This window comes from Mchenga conophoros, linkage group LG12 (assembly GCF_057382185.1).
Source record: "Mchenga conophoros isolate Kocher_MC1m ecotype Shallow Benthic linkage group LG12, M_conophoros_male_GT1.1, whole genome shotgun sequence".
Classification (NCBI taxonomy): Eukaryota; Metazoa; Chordata; class Actinopteri; order Cichliformes; family Cichlidae; genus Mchenga; species Mchenga conophoros.
In genome coordinates, this window is record NC_140537.1 from 20,127,742 (window position 1) to 20,139,208 (window position 11,467).

At 40.2% G+C, this 11,467-nt stretch overlaps 2 protein-coding genes across 4 annotated transcripts; one reads left to right on the forward strand and one right to left on the reverse strand.

The window, feature by feature from the left end:
• Window positions 1-479: 479 nt before the first annotated feature.
• gltpa (glycolipid transfer protein a) lies at window positions 480-5,753 on the reverse strand. The gene is made up of 6 exons (XM_085294321.1): window positions 5,622-5,753; window positions 5,036-5,163; window positions 2,842-2,900; window positions 2,637-2,770; window positions 1,925-2,075; window positions 480-1,822 (listed from the first exon to the last, which is right to left on the reverse strand). Exons 2-6 carry the CDS (start codon window positions 5,136-5,138, stop codon window positions 1,640-1,642), a joined length of 630 nt encoding a protein of 209 aa, XP_085150447.1. The 5' UTR covers window positions 5,139-5,163; window positions 5,622-5,753; the 3' UTR covers window positions 480-1,639.
• On the forward strand, window positions 5,577-11,443 carry tchp (trichoplein, keratin filament binding). 3 transcript variants are annotated; one of them, XM_085294318.1, is made up of 13 exons: window positions 5,577-5,697; window positions 6,875-7,069; window positions 7,831-8,041; window positions 8,130-8,186; window positions 8,538-8,606; window positions 8,937-9,110; window positions 9,208-9,320; window positions 9,418-9,484; window positions 9,576-9,748; window positions 9,840-9,921; window positions 10,020-10,205; window positions 10,627-10,770; window positions 10,860-11,443. In XM_085294318.1, exons 1-13 carry the CDS (start codon window positions 5,660-5,662, stop codon window positions 10,890-10,892), a joined length of 1,542 nt encoding a protein of 513 aa, XP_085150444.1. In that variant the 5' UTR covers window positions 5,577-5,659; the 3' UTR covers window positions 10,893-11,443. The 3 variants fall into 3 exon arrangements, with proteins under 3 accessions (XP_085150444.1, XP_085150445.1, XP_085150446.1); XM_085294319.1 differs by lacking the exon at window positions 5,577-5,697 and adding an exon at window positions 6,378-6,515; XM_085294320.1 differs by lacking the exons at window positions 5,577-5,697; window positions 6,875-7,069 and adding an exon at window positions 7,080-7,287.
• The last annotated feature ends 24 nt before the right edge of the window (window positions 11,444-11,467 follow it).

The following is an 11,467-nucleotide window of genomic DNA, read 5'->3' on the forward strand; positions in this document are numbered from 1 at the left end:
AATAGGGAGAAATTATATGTTTTGTGACAGGCTGGTAGTAGACAAGTTCCTAAAGATAGAATTTAAGATAGTTTCTTTCCCAAGTTGTCTTTTAGGTGGAGCGACAACACTGGCTCATCCCTTGTGTCGGGTGTCTTTTTTATGCATAAATAGGTCATAGGTCAGTGTTAAGTGGTTTAGCAAACAAAAGCACTCCTTTGAAAATGATACGGTGCAAGGACTGGACTGAAAATGAGTGAAAAATCAGCCAATGGTTAAAGAGAAACTTTGAAAGACCTTCTGAAAGCGTGGAGAACTATTGCTCAAGGCCTCCTTTTAAAAAATGACAAGAAAGTCTGGCTTCTTAGAAGCAAAATATAAAGAAATGGGGGTTGAACAATACACATTAATTACACACATTAATTACACACATTAATTACACACATTAATTACACAATGATAGGGAACAAATTAAAGAAGACAAATAATTTCATTGATAATCACACAAATTGTCATTTTTTTAATACATAATATGAAAGAACAATATTCGTTTTCTTGTACAGTACACACACTGCAACATAATGCAAGAAGACACACCACACTCATCAATCATTTGACATTTACTTGAAATTACTCCTTTAGAGATGTCAAAAACTGGAATGAAAAAGCTTTTTAAAATTATGCTTAAAGGGTAAAAAGCACCTTTAGAATGAGAAACATTGATGAAGCACTGCTTTAGAAAGACAGCACAACTTAGCATAGCAGCTAAGTATATGTTAGGCAGACTTTGCCTTTAATAGTGACGGACGTATAAAACAATAAAAACAATCAAACACAGAAAAGCTGACACAGTCGCTTAAATGAGCTGCACCTCCAGCTTAAGGCACAAACAGGTGTGTGCAATAGAGAATGTTCACGTAGAGCAGGAATAGAGAGAGGAGCCCTAAATACTGGAAGTCATGATAGTGATTGCTGGTTGTAGTGCAGGTAATGATTAAGTTTAACTCCAATCACAGACAGTGTTTGGTGGATAAGCTGAAACATATGGATTCTTCTCTCTCTGTAGTCACTTCAGTGTAACTACCATAGAGCCCTGTGTTAGAGAGATATTGCTTAAAGGTAGCATGACACTATGACAGTCCCATTATAATGGCAAAATTAAACCGTTTCCCAGTTTATATTGTTTCCTCCGTGTGATTAGAAACTTTCTAATTCATAATTAATCTTATATTTTGTGATGACTTGTTACAGGCTGATTAAATATGTCAGCATCAGATATCCCACACATTAACGTCTTGGTCCTGTCTGGTTAAGTTAACTTTGTATAGTTCTAACACATTTCTGTGTACTGAGTACTCATAAGAATAGATATAAACACCCAACAATAATTTAAAACCTGAATGCAACACGAATGTTCAAACACAGAGTAAAGAAATGCAATTGTTATGTAAAAACAATATTTACTTTATAGCTATATTTGGATTTCTCGTCCCAGAATCAAATAAGATTGAGGAAAAGATTCACCAGCAAAGCCGGAAGTGAATATTATGCTCTGTCACAGTGAGCTGTCTTTTAAACATGCGGACTGCAGAGCTGCTGAACATAAACGACTTAATGATTACATCACTCCCACTGAGGAAAACGCAGGGAAGTCCTGCATTCACACTGTGTAGTCTAGATCAGCATTCATCTTATTGTACATGTCGTATATAGCATCAACAGTTGCAGAGAAGTTGATGAGAAATTTTCTGATTTTTTCCAAGCAGTCCTCTTCCTTGACATCCCGACCCTTGGAGAGGGCTCTCAGGAAATCGGACTTATACGGAGCAGCAAAAAGAGCCGCCTATAAGAACAAGCACAGATTTTACTCACAAGCCTACGCGTCTAATGAGCTTATGACACATTTATTGTATAAAGAAAATTTTTGTAGCTACTTTGAATGCACCTTGAACAGTTGTTGCACAAACCAGCCGTGATATCTTTTAAGTGCTATTTCATAGGCTTTGGTGACATTGACTCGGATAAGGTTTGGATTGTTCTCGTCCTTTTCACCGTCCACCAGGCTCTGAAGGAAAACTTGGATGAATTTTAGACCCCTTTTGGACAAGAAGACATGCACAGTGATTATGGACGAGGACTTTTCTCAGCTTGACGAAGCAAGTGCAGCACAACAGTCTAAAACAGGGATGTCAAACTCATTTTACATCGATGGCCACATTAAGTGGCATTGACAGAAGAGTGAAACTCCACTTTCTGTCAATGTAAGGACTTTTAACTACACAGTCAGTCCCTAAGATATATTAATAAAAGATGAAGAAGTGTTGTTTCAATAGAAAATCTCAGTTTTTATAATGATAAATGTGTAAAATTACAGAAAAAGTTCTGCTAGCACTCTGGGCTCAGAGTGCTAGCAGAACTTTTGCCGTGGTATGAATGGCTGTTGGGGATTCTTTATCAGCAGGAAAAGATGTCAAATTGATAGTTGAAAGTATTTTTAAAACAACATTTTAAAATATAGTTAAAAGTTTAAAATATATGCCCTCCTTCATGTTTTAGAAAATTGTCCACCGGGCCTACTTGGAGTCTTTGCTGGGCTGATTCTGGCCCCTGGGCCTTATGTTTGACACCCCTGGTCTAAAATGTAGAGTTTCTCACACCTTTTTAGCCACATAAGTGCCAAAGTTGCTCCAACTTTGGGCCATTCTCCTCCATGCATGTCCTTCTCTGCCTCCAAAATCTGCTGGAGAGTCTTGAACCGTCCGGGGTTGCTATCATAAACAGACTTGATTTTCTGTTAAATAAAACAGTTATTGTATCATTGTATCATCCATTAGCAATGTAGAAGTCAAGGGGCATACTTACTGTGATGTTACCCGATATGTCAGCCTTGATCGGTGCGAAAATAGTAGAGCCGAGGCAGTCTGAGGAGGAATATTTACACAGGCTGTGACTCGCAATTAAAGAAGTCAAAACTTATTTCCCCACACATGTGAACAAAAACTACGGAGCTCATATGAGATGATGAACATTCTCTTTGGAGGTAATCAACATCTCCTACTAATTAACACAAAAGCTCAATTTGAATCTGTATTAAACTTGACTTAAACTCCAGTTTGAATGCACAGGATCATCTGTGGGGACTTACGAACAATCTCACAACCCCTTTAGAAGTTAGATTTTTTTAATTATAGCTGTCCTTCAAGATTACAATGGAATCCCAAGAGCTTAATCCCATGTTTGCTATTTGACCTGTCCGTACTTGTAGACTGTTGAACAGTAATGTCTTTAAAAATCTAAGTGGTTTACACATTCGTCCCTGATTTGTTTCTGAAAGCAGACACAAATCCCTTTGGAGTTGCATCAGGCATCTGGTTTTTAAAAGAACTGAAAACTACCAAATCAAATAAATAGAGCTGTGTGCTGTGGCGACCCCTCGTGAATAATGATATAGCTTTAGTAAAATGATGGAAAAAGCATGTGCAAACTGCCAGTGGTTTTTTTGCACCCTCTGGTTAAAAGTTTTAAGCCTGTGTAACCTCTGACCGCACCCTGCATCAGTGCTGCACGGCAGGTATGTTGTAGGGTGACAGGTGAGCATTGACTCTACAACTATGATTATAAATAAATAAAGTGCAGGATTGTTTAGTGAACATTCGTTAAGAAAGTGTTTTTCCTTTGTTTTCCCACCAGTGACAGGTCAAAATGTCTGCGGTGACAAAAATCTGCTGTTGGACAGCGAGTATCAGACACATAACACTGTTTTCATTTGGTATCTGTTAATTAGGCGATGCTGAGTGAATAGTAATAATGAACAACAAGACATCTCGAGTGCGGACCTCCCATGGTTCATGGCTGACCTGCTAACACAACAGACAGCCTTTAGCTCTTGAGCTGTTACTGGAAACTACCCATGACTAAGCCTTTTCTATTGTGCAATGCAGTGTAATGCATCGCCACAACACTAATGGCATCATTTAATGTTTCAGATCCCTTTAATTTCCATACACTCCACGGGGAAAAGGTTTTTGTACTAAATATTGGACTTCTGAAACTAATTATTTATCTACTAATTATTTATTACTAATAACAAGCATAAAGTAAAACTTACTAATTGAAATGACTCAGAATGATTTGAGGCAAAGCCATGATGACATTTTACTACTAACTTTTACTACTACAGGTTAAATAACAAGTCTCTATTTAGATATAAATAAAAATAAAATACACTGGTGTGTTGAAACAAGACTAACAGGAGAGTGAATGTGCCAGTGGAGTGAAGTCTATTAGGACACTAATTAGGGAAGAGAGTTTCAGACACCTGTGTGAATGTACTATGAGTGTGCGGGATGGTAATGGCCTGTAGGAAAGTTGGCTCAAAAATTTCTGGGTCAGGAAGAATAATGGTGACAAGGAGGAAAGAGCCTAATATCGACATCAGACTTGGTTCATCTCAAGGGTTTCACGTGGCAAATTCAATGGAGGGACTTTGGCATATTAATAGAGAATGAAGCCGCACAAAGATGCCCTGGCGCACTGCGGCACCGGTGAATGGGCATGGGGAACTCAACACCGTACTAATCAATTTTCACAACTTAAAATCCAGGCCAGTGGAGTAAATTATGCATGCTAAAGGATTGTGGACAGGTTGGTGGAGAGAAACACGATCCAGAAAAGATTATCATTAGGAAGAGCAACATCGTTTTGTTAAACGAGATGGAAGTGTTGTGACAGATTTATCCTCACCACAAGTTCAGTGTTTAATAATCAGACAAATTCCAAATGAAGATTCACAGCAGTGGAAAAAAACACGTCCATTGCATGGGTGGTAATTTTAACGTAAACTGCACATTTTGTGCCTACTGGACCAGTTTAACAGTCCTGGAAGTATAAAGCACGATCGGTCCGTGGCATTAATCTGGAAGCCTTTGAGAGGTTAATCATAAAGCACCACAACTATACATTTTCCCTGCTGTCATCTATTTTTAAAATTCACAACTTCATTTGCAGTCCCATTAATGTAGTCTCCCCTGTGTTACACTGTGGAAACTTCACTTACCAAAGAATGGTGGAAGGTATGACACAGCTTCCAGAAACGGTCTTGTTTCCACTTGTCTGTCAGCTGGCAGCTGTCTGAATTGGTGCTCCATTAGCAGAGCCATCTCTTTAGTCCGGATACACTCCTAACTGTTGAAATGATAGCAACAGGCTGTCAGTCCTCCACTGCAGCTTCACAGTGATAGGAGGAGGAGAACACACACACACAGAGAGAGAGAGAGAGAGAGAGAGAGAGAGAGAGAGAGAGAGAGAGAAAGAGAGAGCGACATCTCTCTCTCTATTCACACACACACACACACACACACACACACACACACACACACACACACACAGATAAATCTCTCTCTCACACACACACATAGAGAAACCTCTCTCTTTCTCTCTTTCTCACCCTTACACACACACACACACACACGCACACACACACACACACACACACACACACACACACACACACACACACGGACAGATCTATTCACACACACACGGACAGATCTATTCACACACACACACACACACACACACACACACACACACACACACACATCTCTCTTTCTCTCTCTTACACACACATGGAAGTCACCTACACTGAACTCCTGGCTGCAGAGGAGCTCATGTGATCGACATGTTAGTGATAGGTCCGGGCCATCGCCACCTGCCGGGGTAAGAGGGCGGATAAACGGTACCAGACAGAAGAAACAAGTCCAGAGTAAACAGCACCTGATGTGCTCCATCAGCTGACACTGGTCTTCCTCTGCGTTTAATCGCATGTGCTGCTTTGCTGCCAACTAATGGAGTCTGGTGGAATATCGCTCTTTGGTTCCACTTAATTTATCTGTTTATCTGTTAGTTAGTTATAGTTATCCCGGGATTCGTGCAAGCATATAACAACTATGTAATATCTTACTGTAAGAGACAGACAAAATAGTATCACACATGAACTCCGCAGTTTGGTATTTTACGTAGATTATTTTATTTTAGTCCTTTTTAGTTTTAACATTTTGTGTTAAATATAGTTTAGTTTGCAGAGTAGGTTTGCTAGTTCTTATTGTTAATTATTAGTTTCATGTAAGTTCTAATTAATATTAATATTATTAATATCAGTGGTAGTAATAGTATTAGTGGTAGTATCAGATAGATGTGTCGAATCATATCTAACGAAAATTTAAAGGAAAGTTACAAAATTTCAACACACTGACCAAAGAGATAATCACATAAAATCATGACTTATCGACGACGACAAAGACAAAGAAAATTCAGTGGCGGAAACAAACTTCCAATTATGCGTTTCGCGTTTTCCGCCGCTAACTAAGTTTGACCTTCACTTCATCCCGTAGCGTATGAGTAACTAGGAAGTGTATGTATCGGTAACTAAGGAAAGCTGTAGTGAGTAAATTTGAGCTTTCCTTGTTTGAAAGCAAAACGTCGATTTTTTTTTTAATTAAAAGCCAAGGGGAGGCAATCCAAGGTAGCACCGAGAGGTAAAGTGGCTGCTATCGGTGTAGCTAAACGCTCCTTATATCCGAGTGCAGACGGGTAGTTGGAGCTGGTAGTCTTTTGTTCTTATTGTTTTCTTTATGGCCATGAAATTATAATTTTTTCATGGGCAGATCACCTATAACAGTGGAGATATTGAGCTGTCTTCGGCGTCAGTATTTGTTAAGTAACTAGTTACTTTAAAAAAGCAGCATTAGTGAATATATGATGGGGCCAAGAGACCTTTGACTTGTGATGTCTGCATTCGTGCATACTGACTGGCTACATGCCCTAATGAAACTATGTCTGCACTGTTATTTTTAGCAAATTTAATATCAAGCTTTCATTTGTGCTAACTGTTCAGGTTCATGGCTCTGCCGACACTTTCGACCCGTGTGCCCAGTCGATCTCGGGTCTTGGCCGACCAGCTGGCCCGGCAGCGGGAGCAGGAGGCCCGGTGGCGGCAGCAGTGGGAGCTGCATGCTCAGTACTTCAGAGAGCAGAGCATCCGCAGCCAGAAACAGACGGTGTGGAGCTCCCGTCAATCCTACCAGCAGAGGTAACTTCCTCCAGCATAGATGCTCTCACTCACACGGTCTCCGAAACGTTACACAAATATTGAAGCAATCCAACTAAATAACTACACATTGCTTTATATTTGGTGATTTTATTTTTGTATCCTCCTTTCATTTTCTTGTCATTAATTTTACATGATTGCCATAACGTACTCCAGCATTATCATCCTGTTTCTCCTTTATTGCCCTCGGAGATGGCTCTGTAAGTAATCACGCCATGTCATATATAAGTTTTGTGTTATAAAAAAAGTGATAGTACTTGACACTACTCCCTACCTATGGCAAAACTAGGCTAACCTTTATGTTGAAGTCTCGATTTTACAACAGCCAGATTGGTCTCATCTCAGGCTGGGAGCAGAAAAATCTTAAAATCTAAAACCTACAGGAATCCAATGTGGTAAAGCCAGGAACATCCTGGAAATACCATAAATACTGAAATTACAATAAATAAATGTTTTCATGAATTTCTTTGGCCTATTAGAATATGCTGGTATGCTAAGAGAAGTAGTGTTAAGTTGTTTGTTGTATTGTGAGTATACCATAGTGTATCTTCCTTTAAATCTGTGTAACAACATATATATATGTATGTATGTCATATTTGTTTGTCTGTATAAATTAGTTTAAAAAATAGATAAATAGCCTTATGTTATTATATTTACTGTGTTGCTCTTTGTCATCAGTTGACAAAAATGCTAGTATTTATTTAATTTTTTTACCCAAGCATTTTTCTTCTTTTTGTTTTCAGTATGTCAGCATACCATAAAGACAGACTGAAGGAAGAAAAGAAAGCCAGCTTGGAGCAGCGCAGGAATCGACTCAGGGTAATGCTGCAAGAGGAGCAAAACCAACTTGAGGCAGAGCTCCGAGAGATGGTGCCCGACAGGAGCACGTTGGCAAGTCAGTTGGTGCAAAAAAGTGAAGAGCTTCGCACGGCAAGAGAAGACAGAAGAAAGAAAGTTGGTGGAATATTGCCCCATAAATATTCACCACAGTGTTGTGCCATGTAAGTTTGCAATCCCCGTTCATTTTTTTTGTCATGCCTAGCTTGCACAGGAGCTGCTGAGGGAGCACTGGAAGAGAAACAACCAAGAGCTGAGAAAGGTAGGCAAGTTTAAACTATTGATGCAAATGTGACAAGTTGCCGAGCCCCATACCTCAGACCTCGAGGTGTTACCACTGATGAAGTGTTTGACGGCTTCAGGAATCTAGTGACCACCCCATACGTCTAGAGAGTTCACCAAGTAGAGGAAACAGACACTTTTTGTCAAGACATCCATTTGATCTGGAAACCTATATGGCCTGTGATGCAGATATTCCATGACTTTCTGTTAACCTGATTCCAGTGTTGACTTAAGAAAAAGAAATGTTCTGGTATCCCTTCCACCCAGGGTCAAGGTCATCAGTATCTCTGTCTCAGCTTTGTCACAACTCACTCTTTCAATCTGTCTGCAGCTGGAGTCAGGATTACATAAAGATCACATTGTCAGCCAATGGCAGGAGCAGATATCTGAGAAGAAACAGGTAGGTGGATCATTCCAGGCACCAGACAAAGTCAGTTATGTTCATTTCAGTGTTTTAATAACTTTGATAGCCAGTATTGAAGAAGTTGCTTCAGTACTTCATAGTATAGCCCTTCTCAGGCCGGTGTTGACACATATGACCCACAAGTCATTATCTTTTTATGTGGCCAAGTTTTTATGTAACACATCTATTTTTAATTGAACAGTGTTCGTGTACTCTGTGAGCACAGTATCACGGCCGCAACCTACTCTGGTCAGCCCCTCAAAGGTGGTGCATAATTAAGAAAGCTTTGACACTTACTGTAAGTGACCCAGCTTGTCAAACATGCAGAAAGAAGTGGCGTACCAGGAGGAGACGAGACGCTTTGAAAACGAGTACGAGAGGACCAGAAGAGAAGCTCTGGAGAGGATCAAACAAGCGGAGGAGAAAAGGAAAGACGAGGAGCGTAGGAGAGGGGAGGAGCTACGCAAGCAGATGGAAGAACTGAAGCTGAGAGAAGAAGAGGTATTCAGAGCATCAGCAAACAATTTCTTCTGTGCAAAACCACCTTTGCAGGCTTTTTTTTTTGTAAACAAGATTATTTTTTATTTTTCTCTTACAGGCCACTCGTCTGAAAAAGGAGCAAGAGGCTCTACTGTTGCAGCAGTGGGAGCTGGAGAAGATAGAGGAGGACAGGAGGAAGGCGGAGGAACAGAGGAAGAAGTTTGAGATCGGGTATGTGAAGCTTATTCTCCAGATGACCAAACAAAAAGAGTGGTATGATATTTCAATCTACTGAGGTACTTTACATATGGGATTCATGTTGCACTAGGCGTTTCTTGATCCGTCAGTATCGAGCTCAGCTGAGAAGAAGAGCCCAGCAAGTGCAGGAAGAACTGGTAAATACTTTTTTTACCTGCAGATTTTACTGTGTGATCATCCAGATAACTTCCCCAGACCTTTTCTTTGAAATCCTTTTTACGACACCAGGAGGCCGATCGTAAGATCCTGGCAGCCTTGCTTGAAGGAGAGGAGGAGGACAGGAGGCTGGAGACTGCAAGAAGGGAAAGAGCTGTCGCTGATGCAGCCTGGATGAAACGTGTGATTGAAGAGCAGCTGCAACTGGAGCGTGAGAGGGAAGCTGAGTTTGAAGTCTTACACAGGTGAGCGCCAAGATTTAGTAAGCCTCAACTCTCCAGAAAGGCGCACGTGCGGCTCTGTGAATACAAATCAATGCATCCCATTTGTTCGTAGGGAAGAAGCTCAGCATGTTTGGGAGAAACGAGAAGTTCAGTGGGAGAAAGAGAGGAAAGCCAGAGAACGGCTCATGCATGAGGTAAATTTCTCTTGGAGTAAAACTTGAAGTAAAGCTTAAAGATGTGAGTTCAAATACAAGTTGTCCTGTTTTGGGTTTTTCCTGTCTTTTTTGATAAGGTGCTTGTGGAGAGACAGCAGCAGATAGAGCTGAAAATACAGAAGAACCGTGAGGCTCAGGAGGAATCTCTAAAGAGACGAGAAGAGCTTATCAAGGAGCTTGAGTGGGAGAGGAAATTCAGACGTCGGGAAAAGGAGCAAGAAGAGGGCCGAAGGACAGCGCGGATGCAAGAGATAAATGCTCAGGTTGGATACTTTTTATTTTGTTTTTTATGGGAGGGGGTTCTCAGGTTTATTTCCCCAACTATGCATTAACCTCCTAGGACCTGGCGTCCACATATGTGGACATCACATTTTGGGTTATTAAGACCAAAATACTCAATTTTGCTCTACAAGGGCCTTGATATCTACTTACGAGGACATTATACTGCTACTGTTCGATCGAAATTTTATACGAATATCCTCATTTGTGGCTCTCATTTTTCTTAGAAACAAAAAAAGGTAAAAAAAAAAAAAAAAATCTGGTAAATCTTTGTTTTTACATTCATCAGGTCCCAATCAGCCCAAATATCAAAGAGAAATTAAAATTGCATGCCATGAAAGAGTTTGGTCTTAGGAGGTTAAATAAGAAATCATATGTGAAGTTGTTTGTTTTCATGTTATGTAGGTGGAGCAGCAACAAGAGGCGCAGTGGGAGGAGCGGTGTAGGAAAGAACAGGAGGAAGAGGAAGAACGGGAAGCCCTTCGAATCCAAGAAGAGGAGCTGAGGCTTGAGATGCAGAGGATCGCCAAGAAAGGATACCAGGACAAGGTGAAAGAAGAGTGAGGCAGCCGTATTCATGATTCCAAGCTTAAAATTGCTCTTTAATATTAAAATATGCTTGAAACCATCTCTTTCAGATTCACAGCAGGCCACGATCAGCCTGGACATGAGAGACCTGCCAGACTGAAGTGAAGCCGAACATGAGCTGTTGTATTTTTTTCTGTTAGGAATTAGCCTTAAAGGATATTTCATGCTTTTTAAAACAGCCCTGTGAAGACTTAAAGGCCATTTGTCACAGTAATTACGCTGTTGGTCAACACTGAGCATGAAGCATTATGTGTTGTCAAATGATTTCAAAGTGACAGATGCACAAAGAAACTCTCCGTCCAAATTCAGGACAAAAACGTCCAATGTTAAAGTTAAAATAAAAGCTCTCACCCATTGCAGTCTTTGAACACATCCTGTGGAAGCAGGCCTGCAGTGGAATTTGACTTTTGTTGTACATTAGTGTTTTTTAACAGCCAAAAGAAAACTTTGTCCTTTGAAAGGATAAAACGTAAAAAAAGAAAAAGAAAAGAAAAGTAGGCCACATGTGCCTCCTGTCATGCCATATTGATTTAATTTCTATTTGTTGGACTCGAATCGATTCGTCTCTGCTCTTAGAGCTCTTGAATGTCTATAAATTTTCTATTCTGTGTGTATTAAAGCTGTTGCAATCAAATCATTTGAGCATTTTGTATTTACA

Bases quoted from the DNA above. Each gene is read 5' to 3' on its own strand.
- gltpa (XM_085294321.1), bottom strand. From the start codon at position 5,138: ATGGCTCTGCTAATGGAGCACCAATTCAGACAGCTGCCAGCTGACAGA. The intron at 2,901-5,035 runs GTAAGTGAAGTT...ATTCCTCCTCAG, and splicing joins ATACCTTCCACCATTCTTTG to ACTGCCTCGGCTCTACTATT. The intron at 2,076-2,636 runs GTGTGAGAAACT...CTTGTCCAAAAG, and splicing joins GCACTTATGTGGCTAAAAAG to GGGTCTAAAATTCATCCAAG.
- tchp (XM_085294318.1), top strand. From the start codon at position 5,660: ATGTTAGTGATAGGTCCGGGCCATCGCCACCTGCCGGG. The intron at 9,485-9,575 runs GTAAATACTTTT...TTACGACACCAG, and splicing joins AGCAAGTGCAGGAAGAACTG to GAGGCCGATCGTAAGATCCT. The intron at 10,206-10,626 runs GTTGGATACTTT...CATGTTATGTAG, and splicing joins TGCAAGAGATAAATGCTCAG to GTGGAGCAGCAACAAGAGGC.